The sequence below is a fragment of the Hyperoodon ampullatus genome (assembly GCF_949752795.1).
Source record: "Hyperoodon ampullatus genome assembly, chromosome: 7".
Taxonomy (NCBI): domain Eukaryota; kingdom Metazoa; phylum Chordata; class Mammalia; order Artiodactyla; family Ziphiidae; genus Hyperoodon; species Hyperoodon ampullatus.
In genome coordinates, this window is record NC_136920.1 from 46380984 (window position 1) to 46401471 (window position 20488).

The 20488-nt window shown below is 36.5% G+C and overlaps 2 protein-coding genes across 4 annotated transcripts in view; one reads left to right on the forward strand and one right to left on the reverse strand.

Annotated features, from left to right (window-relative positions):
- Nucleotides 1-8741: 8741 nt before the first annotated feature.
- Nucleotides 8742-20488, reverse strand: part of TMEM135 (transmembrane protein 135) — a gene marked incomplete at both ends in the record, with an annotated part of 235009 nt that continues 223262 nt past the window's right edge. For all 3 annotated transcript variants that reach the window (XM_079707603.1, XM_079707601.1, XM_079707602.1), the window contains 5 exons: nt 8742-8874; nt 10707-10774; nt 11589-11687; nt 15773-15849; nt 16830-16893. In XM_079707603.1, the coding sequence (XP_079563729.1) occupies nt 8742-8874; nt 10707-10774; nt 11589-11687; nt 15773-15849; nt 16830-16893 (441 nt within the window). The remainder of the gene's footprint in view (nt 8875-10706; nt 10775-11588; nt 11688-15772; nt 15850-16829; nt 16894-20488) is intronic.
- LOC307056010 (dihydrofolate reductase-like) lies at nt 17351-17962 on the forward strand (the record flags this gene model as incomplete). The annotated part of the gene is made up of 1 exon (XM_079708389.1): nt 17351-17962. The coding sequence occupies exon 1, from the start codon at nt 17375-17377 to the stop codon at nt 17960-17962; it is 588 nt and encodes a 195-aa protein (XP_079564515.1). The 5' UTR covers nt 17351-17374.

Here is a 20488-nt window from a genome sequence, read left to right on the forward strand (position 1 = left end):
ATGTCCTTTTGTAAAAATATTTCTATAATTTGTGTCATTTCTGGACGTCTTTTTTCTCCTTCACTTATGGGTTTTGTAAGTTCTGGCTTTTTGCATGCCTGACAATTCTTTTTTATTGGATGTCAAACATTTTGAGTTTTACCTTGTTGCATATGCAAAATATTTGTATCCCTATATTCTTGTACTTTGTTCTAGGAGACAGTTACACAGAAACTGTTTTAGAAACCAGAAACGTTGGAGCTTTTAGTCCAGGGTTAATTTTGCTCTCCTACTGAAGTAATACTTTTCTGACTTTCCTATCTAGTGCCCTTTGAGAATTACAAAGTTTTCCACTCTGGCGAGCAAGAACACAAACTATTAACCGCTTTGTGTGAACTTCAGTGATTATTCCCTCCGCTCCTTTCGGGTGGTTCTTCCTCCTGCCTCAGTAGCTTCATCCCACGCAAACAGAAGTACTCAGCTTAAGTCTCAAGGGGACCCTCTCTATATCTTTATGCCTTCTTTCTGTGTAGCTCGCTCCTCTTTTGTACTCTACCCTATGAGCTTCAACCACTTTGGCCTCTTTAGACTCCCAGGTCTGTTTCCTCAGCTCAGGGGGGCCTCTGGGCTCTGCTGTGGTGCTCCCTCCCTGAGCTGCAATCTGGAATCTCTCTCCAAGCATCAGCTAGGGCCAGCACAGGACTCAATTCATTTGTTTTCCTTCTCTCAGAGATCACTGCCCTGCACTGCTTGATGGCCAGTGTCTGAAAACTGCTGTTTTATATACATTATCAGGTCTTTTAGTTTTTTTGAGTGAGATAATATTTCCAGTTTCTGTTCTGAAAGTAAATGTTAAAACCATTTTTGGAGGCAAGATTTTTATTACAATGTTATATGATTACTTTTAACAGAGGGGAGTGAAGATACCACCTCTTGGGAGGTACTGTTATGTTCTGAGAAAAACAAAACAAAACTTAAACTTTCAACTCTGGAAGATCTGAGCTCAAATTCCAGTACTGCCACTTTGGGCAAATTACCAGTTCTTTCACTGGTAAAACAGAACTAATAATATCTATTATTAGGTTGTGAGGTTTGCATGAGATGTAAACAATCTGCTATATATCAGAGGCACCTCATACATTTTAGTTTCCTTATTTTCCCCCTAAAAAAATGAGTATCAGAAAAGCTATCTGTTAGGACCCTGCCTGTACTGATAAGAGTGATTCCAAGCTTTTCCCTCTCAAATATCCTCCCTCTTATAGGGAAAAAGTAATCGTAATATGCTATTGAAAAGCCAGACACAAAGTGTAATTCTAGGAAACTGCCTGTGAATTTTTACCCTGTAAAATTAGTGGGAAGGAAAAGCCTTGAGTCCTGCCCTGTCTAACTCTGGTTTGGATTTGGCGTTTTTAAGTGTGGAACAATCCAGAATTCCAGCTCTGTCAGGAAAAAGCAGACAAATGAAACAGATGACAAATCATTTCTCTAAGGCCTGAAGCCAAACTGGCTCCAATAGCTGCTGGAATGGTAATAGAAGACAATTTCCTGGAGTATTTACAAAATCATTTGTAAGGATAATATTTTCCAGACTTTTACAGGAGGACTAAGGGTAGCTTTTTAGTCTGCAGACTCCACAGAGGTAGCATATATTCAACAGGCAGTTGCTGGGACTGCCACCTCCCACTCTAACTCCTCCCCATAACCCCCATATAGAGGCCTGATTTAGGCACTGAGATGGGGATAAGCCGTGGGTTTTGCCCTTTAAATATATGCCAGAATATAAAGGAGCAACAGGTGAGTACACAGCTAATCGAAAATGGAATGTGCTTTATGTGCGGTGTTAGCAAACTGCTTCAGAAAGACAGGGATAAAAGATCAGCAAAACTTTCGAAGAGGAGGTGACTGAATATTTCAGAACACGTGCAGAAGTGGAGTAGTGGAGGAAAAGGGAACATCCTAAGTCAAGGGAGGGAGGCATACCCTGGGAAATGAATCTGAGGCCTGATCTATATAGGATTGGAATGTGTCAATTAGAAATGTTTTCAACTGAAAAGTAACAGAATCCTTGCCTAGTACAGCCTTAAGAGATGGAGGTTTGTTTGCTCAAAATGCTCAGAGGTATGTGGTTACTGGCATTGATCCGGTGGCTTGAATGTCATCTGGGAGGCAGGTTCTTTCCATTTTTCAGCTGTGACATCTTTAACGTGGTGGGTTTTCATCTTTTTACTTTTTACCTCATGTTTGCAAGACTGTTGCCACAGATCCAGATGCCATTAACTAGTGTTATGAACAAGAAAACAAAAGGAGTTGAAAAGAGCTTTCCTTTAATCAGGGAAGAAAAAAATTTCCTGAGAGTTTCCCAGATTGTCCCACTACATCTTATTGGCCCAAACTGGGTCATATGACCATCTTCAGAGGAACGGTTGGAAAAATATCTGGACAAGAAGGAGTAACATGAAAGGCCTAGAAAAATCATGATCCATCCCCTGGGGCTGGGCATATTGCCGCCTTAAACAAAGTAAGTGTTCTCAGCAAGGAAGAAGGATTAAACAATCATTAGATGAGCAATTAACAATAACTGCAATCCCATTTTTAAACTTTAATCCAAGTTCTAGTGAAACAAGAGTTCTAATGGAGGAAAGAAAATAAAAAGCCCACGATTCAAGTATACCTCTAGTTTTGTAGATGTATTCTGCCCTCTTCAGTCTTAGGAGAACCTTACTGCTTTTCCTGAGAATGACAGCCTTCCCCAAACTGCAGACTCAGATTTAGATGCAACTGAATACCTTCCTGTGGTTTTGCAGATTCTACTATATTGCAAATTAAATTTCAAAAGGAGGGAGTTAAAATTTTTATTCATATAAAACCTCCCTTGGGCTTCCCTGGTGGCGCAGAGAGTCCGCCTGCCAATGCAGGGGACACGGGTTCGTGCCCCAGTCCGGGAAGATCCCACATGCCGCAGAGCGGCTGGGCCCGTGAGCCATGGCTGCTGAGCCTGCGCGTCCGGAGCCTGTGCTCCGCAACGGGAGAGGCCACAACAGTGAGAGGCCCGCGTACTGCAAAAAAAAAAAACAAAAACTCCCTTAATACTTTTAACACATTTCCAACTTAACTGCTGCCTTTCTTAAGCATCACAAGGCCATTCATTCATTCATGCCACAAACACCGAATACTTTGATGAAGCAAAGTACCTCGCTAGTTAACAGCTAGTTGGACCACTGGCCTCCAGTCAGGTTTCTATTCATAATAACGCTGCAGACCTGGCACCTACTTTAATAATTCTGAGAAAAAACTCTTTCCTCCCCCTTCACACACTGCCTCTTCACCACGCCAAGTCTTGTAGGGTACACCGGTCACACAGGTCACTGGGACACGACTCTAAACACTTCCACTTTGAATGAATCCCTCTGGCTCCCTCCTGAGGGGAAAGGAGAGAAGGAGAAGCTACCTCGTTTCCTTAGAGACTTCCACAACATTCCTTTAGGCTCTTACCAGTCTCACCTTCAACTTTCCCTAAAACAAACAGGAAAATAAGGACTTCATTTTTTTCCCTGGAGAACTCAAACTGAAGAAATAAATGGCAAAGATGCGGTAGGAAAGCCCAGGCCTTCCTGGTGGTAAAGAAACAAATAGGAGGGAAGGGGTAAGACGTGAAATGTGTGCTTACACTCCTCTCACACACCCCTTGTGGCACCCCATCCTATAATGACCAACAACAGGATTACTTCATGCTTTAAACCTTTTTAGACCTTGGGTACCAATCCCTCTCCACAGTCACAGGGTCCTCTTGTGGGACCAAAATCACCCAAAAAAGAAAATTCATTTAAGGGGTTACTTGATAACTAAAATAGTTTAGTAGATACTGAGGAAACAGCCCTCAGAAATTGCCTGGTCCAAATTAAAGGACAGAGGAAAGTAACATTCCTGGGGAACTGCAGTCAATATAGGTCCACAGGTCCACCTGTAGAAGCCCGGAGGGATGCTGAGACTGCTATGCCGTGTGCTAAGACCAGAGAACATCCTATTACCTGCAGTCTGGGGTTTTCTGACAGGGTCAGAATGCTTTGGCAGGGGTGGAGGCACAGGATGGGCAGGGGCGGTGGGAGTACCTCAAACTGAACACAAGACCGAACAGGCAAGCTGCAGTGGCTTGTGATCTGGAGAAGAAGTACAAATTACGCCTCGCCTGAGACCTCTGCTGTGGACCAGATGGTGCACGCGTGCATGCATGCGTGTGTGTGTGATTACTGGGATTTTCAGGTCTGCAGAGGCGAAGGTTAAAGCCCAATGTATTATTTCACTTAGGACACATTTGGATGAGGTAAAGGTGGAAAGAAAATAGAGAAAGCAATAGGAAATGAGTTCTTGCCCCTTCTGTGTAGCCACAGCAAAAGTCAGGTGATGTTATGCGGTTGCTGAGAAGAGACTGACTGTCCTGGATTTAAAGGTCCCACATTACAGAGGTCCATCTCTTTCCGCATCTCTGCAGTTATCCTCCATTCCTTCCTGCCTAACAAATGCAGAGCCATATCACAATTCACCATCCTCAGAAAGGTCTACTCCATTTTCACGATCCTTCTAGAGGCCCCACCTGACCAGCTGTCACCAGAGGGAGCGATGGAGCACCCACATTCAAGGAGCATAGTTGGAACATAACACCAACCAGCAGAAGAAAGGCAAGAGGCACGGGGACGAGGAGTGCGGAGAGGTAACATGAGGCCAGACATGAAGATTCCAAGGCTGGGGAAGAGGAGAAAGGTGACAGCTGGGACTGAAGCATGAAAAGGGAGAGAGAGGAGAGGCCACATCAAAGAGCAAGAAATCAGTTACCAGATATTAATTCTTTCCTCCAATTAAAAGTCACTCACTTTTCTCTCAATATAAAACAGCACATATTCTTATTCACCACAGCTGTAAGCTTCAGGCTATGCACTGTCCTGCTGCAGTCCTAGGACACGTGCTACATCACGGTCAAGCTCCTGACCCAGAAATCACACATCAATGTCAGTCTCATTTCTTTGTAGTTACCCTTTGCCTAACTATGAAGGTTTTACAAAGTCACCTGAGGCTACAGCTTGAAACAGAAAACACAGCCTTAACCTTGAAGTCCCCATATCCTGGCTAGAGGGAAGTCCACACAGCCCCCGGGCCCCGGGGCACAGCGCTGACCTCACGGCCACCTCGGTGCCTACACTCCTTTCCTTGCCAACTCCACAAGAAGGAATTGCAGAGCCAGCTAAAGCACCAGCAGGAAAGGGCTATGAGGAGGAGGCACAGGGTTACGGCAACTGTAAGAACAGTCTCCTGAGCATCCACAATTAAGCTGGCCTTAGCCCAGCCCCACAGAAGACAGTTATTTCTTATTGTTTTTCTTAGGTCTTCTTCTTGGTCACTCATTTTCAGCTACCTAAATCATCTATCTGAAAATGAATACTGAAGAGATAAGCAGCCACAGGTCAAGGTGTTAGGGGAGATAAAGTTTGTCAGATATGTTAGCAAAATCACTGTTCAGACATGAATACTTTTCTCTTTGTGGAGCAAAAAAAGCATCTGTGCAAGAAGATTCTGTTGCTCTGACAAATTACTTTCTACTTATAGTAATAAAAATAAATCACAGGGAGAATTCAAGGGCTCTAAGGGCTTGGTGACTTCTGATTCAAAGGCAGCAAAAACACCAGGCCACTGCTCCCAGTGGGCACGCCCCTCTAGCCCTGCTGAGAGGCCACTTGACCCCCACTGCGAGGAGGATGTGCCATAGCAAGTGGACGAAGCTCCTTGAAGGTAAAGAAAACTGATTCTCCTTAACTAGACATTATCAGAGGACTCAGAAACTCAGGAATGTGATAACATACAAGCAGAAACAATTTTGTCAGCATTAACAACTAAATCAATTGTTAGCCTAGACAAAATCTACAAGAAGATGAATACACAAGCTCAACAAGAACACACTGTGTGACAACTGACCGATTTGGGTTTCGTCCTGAAAGACACTTTTGTTCAAGAAGAAAGTAAATTCTAAAATCTAAGAGCAACGAGTAAAAAGATAAAATTCTAAATTAAATAACCATTGACTAAAGAAGAAATGAAGGCAAAAAATATACTAGGCATCAACTGAGAGACGACAATGTTTACAGGTCAAGAAAAGTTACAGAAGAGATGATAGAATTTATTAAAAAAAAAAAAAGACAACCGAATCAAAAGGTTTTATTTCAGAAACGGGTAATAAAATGGACTAAACTATCTGATGAAAAATGGGTAAGAATCTAACCGAATTGAGACAATTTGTTATCATGCAACTTGTTTCTTCACTTGGTTGGTACTAACTGTAGGATTTTACTAATACAGGAAATAGTTAATTAATACAGGAAACAACCGTAATCCTATTAAGCACCTCAATGCACTGTTTTTCAGTCTATATAAAGATGTAGGCAATACTAAGAGGGCATAATAAGTGTTTAATATAGTCAGGTCTAGTGGAAGGAAACTTACCATAGATAGGATTTCTTCGGAGTATAAATAGACTAAAAAACATGTTTTGGAATGGACACATCTATTTGACTTTATTTATGATGCCAAGTTGCCAATCCATACCTGGTTAGTTAGAGGTAGAAACACATTCATTTTGATTGAATTCAGGAATACAAACACAGTTTCCTTGTGTTTGCTCAATACTTTGCAGTCTGTCCCAATGAAATCAAATTGTCCTTTTCTATTCACCACTGCAAACTAGTTAACTGTTCATTCCAGCTATACATTCATTGTATGACTCTGCTTCATGATGGTTATTTCATTTCATACTTTCTATAAGATAAAAGATGACTATAGCTTGTGTTAAAAAAAATAAATCATAGGAATGCACCTTTTGACCAGTAAAATTTCACTAAACAATCTCATCATACCTCAGTAGAATTTGTCTTCCAATTTCATAGTCTTTTAATCTGAATGAAAACAATAACTTATGGATTAAAAAGTTTTCTGTTTAACTGACAGGAAAAATATTATAAACATGATTTCTGAATAGAGAAAATGAGATGCAAGTAGCAGTGCTTTCTTCACTGCTATAATACTTCATTTTTAAAAGTAAACACAGTACTAATAATCATTTTGATTCCAGTGAATAAAAACTTAAAACTGAATTTATTAATCAATTTGGAAGTCTGAAGCCAAAAGGATCCTTTAACAGTATTGCCTAATAGACAAGTCAATCCTAAAAAGCTAATCACACTGCAAAATTTTGGCCTAATTAAACTGGCTCTCGCTGATACTGTCTTTTTTTGTTTGGTTTCAATCTGCCATAACAACCAAGGTTAGAATTACATGTAAACAGAAGGATACAAGGCTTGATGAAATTGAATATGGAGGATTAAGCATTTAAAAAGTCTGGGTTATAATTCTTATTGCTACACAAGTTCTACTGCATAATTAATTTACAGCAGCCTAAAACTTTTCAGCAACAAAATTATATTAAAAAAATATACCATTATCCCTATATGTTACATTAATTGTAATGTAACATATCACAACCACTTAAGCCTTGCATTAACTTAGAAAAGAATAACTTGTCCCTGAAAAACTCTAAAGAGTGATCATATTTCAATCAAAGCTGTCCTGAACTAATTCATAATCAGCAGTGACTACATTTTGTCACTTCTTTGCTCTAACATGAGTAAAAGTGACGATAATGATTTTTTGAAAAGAGGCTAGAGAACCTGCATCCAATTATGAAGTGGACTTTTAAACCACCACTGGATTTTTAGAATGTTTTTAGTTGTCAAACATCCATATAGGTGAAACGGCTGAGGGAATAAACTGCCAAACTTGCCCAAACTACTTTTGTTCCATAGAATTTGATCCCTTCTAAATCGACAACAGCATACAAACTTAGCTATGAAGAATTCAGCACTTATAAATGAAAAGAAACATAATAAACCTCTACAGGAGGTTTAAAAGTAACTTCATTTGTTTTTGAATATTCAAGTGTAATGCTTCTGTAAAAGATTAAAACATATGTTTCAACTTTATCAGATATGTCAATTTCCATTTGCTCCTAACCTGCCACTAATATATAGGTTCACTGGGCTGCCAAAGAACCCAGCTGATCATGGAGAGAGATGAAGGTATCAGTGGAAAAAGAGCACGGATACCACGGCATTTATCCAAACAGTATGATACCCGTCTTTGCATCCCTGAAGTAAGAATGGCCACTTTCTCCAATTAATTTGCTCTATACTAAATAAAGCAGCACTGTCTGTGAAGAGCTACTCCATACCCATAACATTTCACTACTATAGTTACCAATTCAGAAGTTAAAAAAAAAAAAATTACAGACCAAATCCATGTACCCGTGATCCTTTGTAACCTAAAATGTAGAAATATTCTTAGTTTTAACCAAGAATTATATTGGAATGAAGTAAAACATCTTTTAAAGTAATTTTAAGTATACTCTTATCTGTCACTACATTTCTACATAGATTATTTAATATTGCTGTGGATATAATTTAATCGATAATAATATATCATAAAGTCAACCATTACAGTGATCCAGAATGAGATTCTGGCTATAGAGGGAGCTTAATTATTAAGCAACACTTTCCTGAAAAGCTTCTGTATTTCTGATTGGTAAGAAAAACAAAAAAAAGAGCGTCTGTCATTGAAATAACACTGACGTTCAAGCTCAGGCCCCCTTCTTTGTGTTCAACATAATTAACTCTCTAGGACAAAATAATGAAACATTAAGTCGCATTAATAAGTTACAGTCATCTTCAAGAAAACTCGATGGGCAACTCTGGTGTTACAATTGTGTATCTTGGATCCAACTTAGGGATGAAGTCCTGAAAGTGTTTAGATGCACCAGTACCAAAAACATCAAGGACTTTTCGGTTCATGACGGCAAATCTGTAAAACAGAGGACACAGGGAACAAGTACTTAATGAAGTTTATAAAAGAAGATGATTCACTCCATTTGACTTATCTTTCATGGGATGGGAAGACCGAAAAGGCTGACATGGCAAAAGACTCAATGGCAGATTCAAAAGTCACTTTGATACTCTTCCTCAAGATTCACTGTCTCATATTTTCTTTAAAAAGATGATAATCCCCCAAACTGAAACCCCAGAGATTACCATCATTATTTCAAACTCTTCTAGAATCCTTTCCACTAGATTGTGTCAAATAGAAATATAGGTTCATTGTGATTTTTCTGATGAATAAAATCACAAGAAGCTAAATGTATAATGAATGCGCTAACATTTACTGACAAGCAAAGGCATTAAACGTAATTCCTCTCATAATTGAAATTTTAATGTCTCACAGTCAACAGAAAATACATCCAAATGTGACTGAAGGGCAAACAGCATATAGGTTTTCAAATTTCTAACAGACACAACATAGTAAAAACACACCCTCATTTTATCCATCCCCCAACCTAAGAGATATAAAATTTTTAAAAGACATATATTTTAGCTAATGTGCAGGATGGACCTTCTGTGCCTGATCACAAGCCTTTCTTTTCTGGGGAAGACACCAAGGTGAAATTAGTTTTGAGTCATTGGCCAGTATCATTATTCCAAGAGCCAATAAATGTGATTTTTAGATCCTTCCCAAAGTATGTTCCCTTCCGAAATAATCAACTGGTTAAACTCATTGATGTGCAAAAAAACCTAAATGACAAAGAAATAAATGATTAAATAATAATAATATAGAGGATACACAGTGTCACGGCTAAGAGGAAGAATTCTGCAGTCAGACTGCCTGGCTCATATCCTAGCTCTGTCCTTTCCTAGCTCTGTGATTCTGGCAGGTATTTAACCTCTGTGTGCATCTCAGTTTCCTCACATTGTAAAAGCAAGATATTAATAGTACCTATCTCACAGAGCTACTTTAAGGATTAAACACATATGTATGTGTATGTATGTTGTATGTGTGTATGTGTGTATCTTAAAACCATTTCTGGGACATAGTAAGCACTATACAACTGTTCGCTATTACTAATATTAATGGCAGCTGCTATTTACTGAATGCCTACTAGGTGCTAAAGGCTGCCACAAACATCAAGATTTTCCCACAAAGTCTGTATTATTGTTTCATTGAAGAGAGAAAGAAACTTGAGGCTCATGATGGTAAAGAATTTTCCCAACCGGTGACACAGCTAAGGGTATCAGAACTGCAGTCAAACCTAGGCCTGTTCAATTCCCAAGCTCATGGTCTTTCTATCAGGTCAACCTGCCTCCCAAAGAATTAGATTATAATCAGGAAATGCTAACAACAACAACAATAATAAAGAATATGACAGTAAAGGCAAAGAAAAATGTGCTTACAAAATCAGGCAAAAGAATATGATTATTTTTCCAAAGTGGAAATCAGTCAATTGTTCAGGCATGATTTCTAATGAATCTGTGTAATGTTTTTAATCAAAAAGAAGAGATCAAAGATTTTAAAAGTGAGACTTAAGAATGTTATATAGTAACTTATCAGCAGTTTGTAAGTCAACATATTAATCTAGAACACAAAATATCTAAAATAATATAGGGAAAAAAATAGTCAAAATAATGTTCACTAAAAGAATGCCCCATGTTATTCTTATTAAATTTTAGGTCATATTTGATTTATAGCTAGATACCTACTTTACCACTGAAAGAATATTCCCTCAAGTAAACAAAAGATTCAAAATCTTTTTTTATGGAAATTGCTTTTTTTCTATGACCAGTTAAAACATCTCAGTCACTTACTTGCCCTTGGTGAGCCTTAAAAGGAACTTCCAGTAAGATGGTCTCAAGGTCTGAACTTCCATGACAGCCTAAGATTAGAATATTCAATTTGAGACTTCTTTTAGTAAACAGCAAATATTATCAGCAGTCTTAGGCAACAGAACATATTTATCTCTATTTTTATTGTTCACTGTATTTAAAAAACGACAGTGATGACAGTAGTAAGAAAAACATGTATTAATGTTTAAGTTGATAACTCAAGAATCTTTGTAAATACGCCTTCAAATAGGAATATTGCTCACGGAATAATAATTGAGTTAATAGTCATTATTATTGGGAAGCGTTTACTAGATACCCATTAGATAGCTGGCACTTCGTTAGTTACAGTAAGTTTACCAACTTAGCAGCATTACTGTGACAAACTGCAAATAAAAGCTGTCCCCAAAACTTTGCAAAAGCCCTAAGACCATTAACATCAATAACAGTGATTGCAGAACTTAAAGAGATTGAACGATGCTTCTATTAAACTAGATTCTACCCCTATCCTCACTGCCTGAGTAATACTGGGGAAAAGCAATTATTCATATTTATGCCCATGGTATCTTTTTTTTTGAAGTAAAATTAAGTTAGGGCATTCTAGCCAAGGTACTAGAGTGATAATTCTCCCACAAAAATTGCACTCTATTTAAACCTAAAAATTGTTGTGTTCATAAAACATGACCTAGCCCACTAAGTTAACATGTTTAATGATTTGAAACTTGCAAGCTATCTGGCTAATAAAACAAAAAAAGCATAAAATGTAAAAACTGGAAATGTTCCCAGGCCTTTATTTTTCCCCCATTGGTTTAATATACACTAGAAACAGAAATAATTCTACTTCTCATTTGAAAAAGTTATACTTACTGCCTGGAAGCAAATTGCCGTAGAGATGGAATAGATGATAGTGTCTGCATGGGGAAAATAGGGAACCTTTCCTGCTTCAATACCTTTGAAATACATTGTCTGCAAAACAAGCACATAGCGCAAGATTTATAAAGAAAACAACTTTAAATAGCATTACCAATAAGGTGGAGTGATACGTTCCCTATCTACAACTATTTTTTTCTACCTTTCAAAATCCTAACAATCCTTTCAGAGCTCAAATCATAGCTACTTCCCTGACATGTTAAGTGTCAGCCCTTCCCTTTCCCTCATTCACTCACCCCAAACCCCAGATGCCAGTAATAATACTTTTCTGTGAAATTCAACAGCACTTTATTTCTACCTCTTTCATGGTATTTATTCTTCACTGCTGTTTGTACAACGCCCAAGTCTTCCCTTCTCTGTTAGATCTATTCATTCATTCATTAAACATGTACTGGTGTAAACCCGATTAGCGCATAAGAAATAACTAACACACTCTAATAAGGTTACAAGATATCTATATTGATTGATGTGTAGATCATCACATGTGTATGTACGTATATCTATGTTTATCTCAAATATATATATATGTGTGTGTATATATATACATATATATATATATATGTATATATATATATATATATATATATATATATATATATATATATATATAGGCTCCCCAGAGGAGGGAGCAACTACTCTGTCTAGGACAAAGGACCAAGGAGAATTTCAGAAATGACTACATTGAGTAGTGGGCATCTCAAACCATCTGCAGTGAAGAACCACTTTTAAAAAAAAAAAATTTCCAACTATCATGGCCTGATGCTTTTATAATACAATAAAAATGAATTACTAGAATTGAACCAAATTTTCACTATTACATTCAAAAAACAAATTACTCCATCGAGTTGCTATAAGGTTTCCAAATGCTTCCTCTCAATTTCTATCCTTTCCTTGTCATGAACTGGTATGGTAATGAACAGTTCATAGACCAGCACTAGTCTGCTGACCCCACTTTTAATACTGCTGCTTTCTAAGAGGCCTAACATCAACAACTAGATAAGAGAGGAAAAGCAGGGGTAACAAACAGGGTGAAAATACATGACATGTATGGGGAGTTTCCAGCAAATTTATATGGATGGAACAAAGGATAATTCATGGAAATGGGTTTTCTGGAACGTAGGAATGCTAAAGTGAAACAAGTAAGAAAAGTGGAAATATGACCAAGACAGAATGGTGTTTCAATAGGTTGGAGGGAGCTTTAAGAAGACATGAGTGGACCATGAAATAAAGAACATAAAATAATTTTTTCCAAGAAAAAAGTTGTTTATACAGCTGATTTTTAATTAATATTATGTATTAATATAGCATTTTAATATAAAATTAACTTCAATCTGTAAGATATGTACAAAGAGATTTATAATCTCCTTCAGTAACAAGATAAACATGGGCCATTATTTTGAAAGTAATATGATAATATATTACAAGGTACAGATATACTGTAGTGTATTCCTGTTAACAAAAATGAAATTCAGATGTGGTAGAATGGCATCATAGAAACGTTATGTGAAACAGGTATCTCTTGATATATAGGATCATTGTGTTCCTAATTATTTCCTACAATAAAACTTATCTGTTGACCTAGAGTCTAAGTTAATGAAGAGTTGGGACTGTATCCTATACTTCTATATGCTTACCAGCACCACCGCAGTAATGGGAACATAATCGATACTCAATAAATATGTCTTGGAAATAATTTTTTCCAAGAAAAAGTTGCCTATACAGGTGATGTTCACTTAATATGCATTATATAGTAATACAGCATTTTAATATAAAATTAACTTCAATCATAGGAAAATGATTGCCTATTATACCATAGTCATTAATTCCACAAAGGACATAGTAGGCTTATACATCTAACTTCCTGCATTTAAAAAAAAGTTCTCATCAGCACACTTATCAGATACGATCTGTTGATATAAGGAACAGAGCGATACCACTGCTTGGCTTTAAAACCTCTAGCCATTTAGAGAAACATTTTACAAACTAGATCTCAATGTTGGATGGCCCCTATGTCAAAGAATATATTTTTTGCCAGCTAGGGAAAAAAATTGTATTCTCTCACTCCCCTTTTCCTATTAGCAAGTCCTGCCAACTCTATCTCCTAAACATACACCAAATCTGTGTACTTTTCTCCATCTCTACTGCTACCATCCTGACACAAGCCACCATTTTCTGCCTGAGACTAACGGTTTTCTCCCAGATTCCAGTCTTGCCTCTAATCCATTCTCTATATAATAGCCAGAATATTCTTCTTAAAATGTGAATTAAATCACATCATTTCCATGCTTAAAGCTCCCCAATGGCTTCCAAAGGCACTGAGAAAAAATAAATGCCTCCTCCCCTGCCTCTTTCTCTCTCTCTCTCTCATTTGGATAAAACAAATACGTAATTTTCTTAATGTCATTAGGGACACAGATTTTTCAGTGAGATAAAACTTTCTAAAAATCAAACAAGTTAAATAAAATCTAGAACCTGAACTTTGAATTGAAAACATCAATGTGCTCCTAATTATTTTCTCTTTCTCTGAAAAGAAAGGGGAAAAAAATAGGATGCTCTAACTCTGTTCACTGGAAAGACCAAGAAACAATGACTAGCCTAGGAGTAAAAAACCTTTAGCACCCAAACTAAAGTTTTCTAAATACCATTGCTCACCAAAAGAAACTAGATGCCATTGGAGAAGGCTGATTCTATGTCTGGAGCAGGAAACCACCCAGGTGAGCCTAGAATATCTTGTTTTATCACAAAGCAAGAAAACTATCAAAGATACCGGCATTACATCAAAAAAGAAACAGGAGTCAACTTGAAGAGGCTCTCATGGCCAAAGATGGGGCAATTTGAGCATAATGACTGCAATAGGTTGAAACAAATCAAATACGTTAAACTCCATGTCTTCATAAAGACACCTGACAACAAAGACTTACAGGTCAACTTTGCAGGACGCTAGGGACTAACTCATTCCAAACATTAGCAAATAAAGGGAAGTAATCAAGCACTTTATTATGACTTTGTGAACAGATGATCTCACAGTAACCAAACAGCTGAAAGGGAAAGTTCTTTTTGAAGAATTCCCACTAATAAATGCAGAAGAAACAATAATATTAGATTATGATGATTTTGCAACCCTCAGTGAAATAATAACCCCTGGTCATTAATGGCTGCTAAAACAATAGGGTAAAAGATGGCGAACCTTACGTTGGCTCTATCAACACTGAGGCCACTGATCCATCTTAGCATCACAAAAAGAGAGACAACCCGACATTTTTGTGTTTCCTAATGTGATGTAATAGGAATTCACACACACAGTAAATGTGAAGTTTTTCTGCCACTACCATCCCCCTAAAAGAAACTGAACCTGAACTTGCTTAAGGCTCTAAATCTAATTTACAGTTTACAGACAATACATGAGTTAAAGGAACATGTTATAACACCACCAGTGAGGATGCAATCAGCAAAATCCAGAATGTGGGAAATTCCAAAGAACTAATAACGTAGATTGTCAACAAATAAATGGCAAGGAAAAAAAGAAAGGGGGAAGAAAAGAAGAAAGGGTGAGGGATAACTATTATAAACTAAAAAGAGACTTTGGATCTCAACTAAAACAAAGGGATTGCAAAAGACATTTGTGAGGTAATATTGAAAATGCAAGCTCTAATTGGATAACGATAATATTAAAGAATTACCAGGTTTTTAAAATTTATGACATGTATTTTGATTATACCCTGATGGCATTGGTGATTTGCTTGTTTTTAAGGAGTCCTTATTCTTTAGTTTTATTTTTTAAGGACTCTTTCTCCTCAGTTGTTTATGGATGAAGTGATTTGATCTCTGGGATTTGTTTTAAAATAATTTGGTACTTGGGGGTTTGGAGCAGTATAGGTGAAAGGAGATTGGCCAAATGCTGTTAACTGTTGAAGCTGTACGATGGGTACATGAGGGTTATCACATTATTCCTCCTATGCTTGTGTATATTTGAAAATAACACAAAGAAAAAAGAAGAAATAGGAGAATTGACTTCGTAAGTACTTTTATAGGATTAGAATTTGCTTTTGAAACTTTTACTACTAAAGCAGCTAAAAAGCTCTGTATCCTTTGGTTGTATGTGCTTAAACATGTTTGCTTACCTCTACCAATTTGGAAGCTAAATACATGGAAATTGTTGTGCTTTTATAAAACATCATTGATATTCCCGCCAAAAATCCTGAAACAACAAATAAGGCAAAACTGATCAGAACTCAAACTATTTCTCTGTTATTAAGTCACTCAGAAATGTTGATTCACTTAAATAGGAAAGAACTGATTTGTAGCACTGCCTTTTGTTACAACAAAATCAAGGACAGTAATATAAGTGATGACATTAAAATGGGGTGAATTCTTATTTATTATCACATATTTTAAACTTAAAAATTGACCTTTAGAGTTAGGAACCACAGTTCTTATATACATATCACAAGAAACTACATTCTAAATTTAACTTTTCAAAACAGCAGTGGTCTTACCAAGTACAATGATTTTTTAAAATAATTTTATAAAGGTTACTGGTATCATTTCTGATTTTAAGTGGAAATAGTCATTCATCTATTCTCCTAACAGCTCAAATTACGTTTAGTGCTGTCATCACACTTCCCTCCATTACTTTCATTCTATAAATGGAAAACCAAGGTGGTAGGAGGCCTGGAATACTAATAGTAGGGATATTACTAATAAATATCTGAAAAATTGTCTATTTAACTTAAGTAATACATATACTGAACTCACAGAAAATGTTTAGTTTTTATTTTTATAAAATTACTTGAGTTCCTAAAAAAATTATTATTAAAAATACATCACTTGCCAGTGGTAAAATCAGAATATTTTAAGAAATCTAACTACACTTCCACTAGTCACTTATATAATATTTTAAGTCTTTATGTTCTTTAGTGACACATTCCCTAGAATTTCTGGCCTGTAGCAGGACAGATACCCAAGTCATTATATTGCCAACCCAAAACATCAGATGGCAAGAGAGCCTTGATATGTTAAACTTCACAAATACAAAATGTTTGTACTAGTGCCTTAATGGGGATTCTATTACAGAAAAAGGAAGATACAAAGAAATCAGATGAATTTGAAAACCATGTCTGTTTCATTCCTACTACTGATTGATGCAATAGTAATATATGTATTTTATCATTGCTTTACCAGCTATAATGGCATGCAGTTCATCATCCAGATTTCTGACCCAGCGCAGGAAGCAACTAGTACCCTGTATCAAGAAGAAAATACAATGACTTCAGTTGTTTCAGTTCTAGGAAAAAAAATGCATGTAACACCTGTAATGGGTGAGTCATTAGCTGACCTTGGAGGCAAATTGGTGATCTTATTAAAATCAAACTGAATATATGATTGGGAAAATTATGAACAGTAACCTGTTATAACGTTACTGTTTGGATAGACCCTATTAAGAAATTATACATAAAATTTTCATTGTAATGATTTTTCAAAATGAATTCAAAAATTCTACTTTTGCTTAGATGTAGAATGCTGGGAAAAGTATCACTCCCATTCTAACAAGGAGAAAAAGCTGGATAAGCTACAACTCTGTCAAGTCAGAATCCTATACTTAGAGAAAACATTTTTCAATATGAAGGTGAAATAAAGACTCTCTCAGAAATTTCGCAACAAGCTGGTGGGTAATCCCCATGTCGGTGTGACGTGCTAGCTCGGAAGTGTTTTCCGCTGCTGTCATGGTTCGTCCGCTAAACTGCATCGTTGCTGTGTCCCAGAACACAGAACATTGGCAAGATCGGGGACGAGCCATCGTCAAGAACGGGGACCTGCCCTGGCCCCCGCTAAGGAATGAATACAGGTATTTCCAAAGAATGACCACAACTTCTTCAGTAGAAGGTAAACAGAATTTGGTGATTAAGGGTAGGAAGACCTGGTTCTCCATTCCAGAGAAGAATCGACCTTTAAAGGACAGAATTAATATAGTTCTCAGTAGAGAACTCAAGGAACCTCCACAGGGAGCTCATTTTCTTGCCAAAAGTCTGGATGATGCCTTAAAACTTATTGAGCAACTGGAATTAACAAATAAAGTGGACATGGTTTGGACAGTGGGACACAGTTCCGTTTACAAGGAAGCCATGAACAGGCCAGGCCATCTTCGACTATCTGTGACAAGGATCATGCAGGAATTTGAAAGTGACACATTTTTTCCAGAAACTGATTTGGAAAAATATAAACTTCTCCCAGAATATCCAGGTGTTCCTTCTGATGTCCAGGAGGAGAAAGGCATTAAGTACAGATTTGAAGAATATGAAAAGAACAGTTAATATGAAAGTGTTTTCTGATCTATTTCAAGCCTCCTCCTCCCACCCTCAAAAAAAATTATGTATTTTTTTGTTGTAAAGACTTTTGTTGACTTTAGATCTATGGATAATTATTTCTAAGCAAAGTACCTTTATTCCCCATTAATCGTAACTAGACTGTATCAGATACCATTTGTGAAACATTTCTTGCTGTAACTGCCTGAATGCCCATCAAGGGTCAAGAATAGGTTACCAGCACCTACCTAGGGTAGAATATCTACCAAGACAGCCCAAAGTGGGAGAGTCCCCTGGTAGCATAAGTTGAAACCAGAGCCTATAGAGCTAGGAGCTAGGCAGATGGGTCCAAAGGTCAGAAATAGATTATAAATAGAAGAGCTAGCACTCAGTTATTAAAATTAGATCAAAAGAGGGACTGTGAATTACTCTATATCACACTTGTGAAAAATGTTCTGTTCACTCAGACCGAGAGTCTATAAGTTGAGAACGCCAGGATATTTCACACAGATAGTAAAGAGGCAGGTATGACACTACCTTTTTGGTGGTTAAAGAAGAAGGTCTGAGACCTTAAAAGACTTTGTTTCTGATCTTCAGTGAGATTCCATCGGATGTTACAATGATAAAACAAGAATTGGCTGCTCTTTACAAAAAAGAATAATCTAATATCAAGCATAATGGTTAAAATTAAAAATTCAAGGAGGTAATAAATTGAGAATGAATATTGCTAGAAACCAAAATTAGTAAGTTAGAAACTAAACTTCACAGAGTTAAAAAGTGAAAATTAAAACATGTTTTACCCATCATGTTAGCAAAGATTTAGATTAAGTATCCAAAAAAAAAAAAAAAAAGCATTTTCTGCCTTATAAATTGGGACAACCTTTTTAGAGTGTAAGTTAGCAATATCAATTAATATTCAAAATATTCTGGGTTTGGACCCAGAATTTCCACTTCTAGAAATTAATCCTGAACAAAGAAATGGACCCAAGAGTATTTGTTGCAACATTTTTTTTCAAACTTGGAAAGAGCCCAAATGTTGATAAATAAGAAATAACCAACCAATATGTCTATAAAATGTAACATCTGCAGCAGTTAAAAAGGACAAAGTACTGACAGAAAAACGCCAAAAATTGGTAAGCAAAAGAAGCAAATTGTGTATAATACTCAAAATGTTTAATAAATGTTAATGTGTGGGGGGGAAAAAAAAAAGACTCTCAGACAGATAGAAGCTGAGAAAATGCACCACCTGCAGACCTGCATTACCAGAAATGTTAAAGGTTGTTCTACAGGCAGAAGGAACAAGATACCAGATAAAAATTTAGGTATAAAAAAAGAGATGAAGAGCTCTGGAAATGGTAAAATGAAGGTAAATTTAGAAGTCATGTTTTTCTTACCTTTAATTGTTATAAAAATGAATCAACTGTCTAAAGCAGTGGTCAGAAAACTATGGCCCACTAGGCAAATCTAGCCTGCCACCTGTTTTTACGCGACTCATAAGCTAGAATATTTTTACACCTCTCAATGGATAAAAATAAAAAACAGTAATATTCTGTGACATGTGAAAATTATATGAAATTCTAATACAGTGTGCTAAATTTTTATTGGAATACAGCCATGCTCATTCATTTATATATTGTCTATGGCTGCTTTCACACTATAACATCAGAGCTGAATAGTTATGAGTGAGACCATATGTTCCACAAAGCTTAAAATATCTACTCTTTGGCCCTTTACAGAAAAAGTTTTCTGACTCCTGGTCCAAAACAAAAATAGCAACAGCATATTGTGGGGTTTGTAACATATGAAAAGATAAATGAATTGCACAAAGGATGGGAAGGAGGAATTACAAGTATGATGTGGTAAGATTCTTACACTATACTGAAGTGGTATAATATTATTTGAAAATATTGACCAATAAATTAAAAATGTTTATTATAAATGTTAAGACAATCACTAAATTTTAAAAAGAAATATAAATAATAATAAGTCAATAGTGATGACAGAATATAAAAAATACAAAAAAATTAATATAAATTTAAAATACATAAAAAATACCCCCAAAATCCAGGAGACAATAAAAAAAAGAGGAACAAAGAAAAAAATGGAACAAATATAAAACTAATAAGAAAGTAGATACAAACAGATATAAACTCACCCATATCAATAACTATATTAAATGTAAAGAGTCTAAATATACCAATTAAAAGACAGTGATTACCAAACTGGATACAAAAGTAAGGACCAACTATATGTGGTCTAAAAGAAACCAACCTTTAAACTGAGGTCACGGAAAGATTAAAGAAGGAAAATATGCCATCAAATATAATCAAAAGAAAACTGGAGTAGCTATATTAATAGTAGACATAGCAGACTTCAGAACAAGGAATATTACCAGGATAAAGAGGAACATTACAAAACGGAAAAAGGGTCAGTTCACTAAGAAGACACAGAAGAAATAAGGTTTGTTTGCCTGACCTTCTCTTAATTACATTCTTAAGAAGATGCAAAAAATTGATAAATTTTTCAGAAATCACA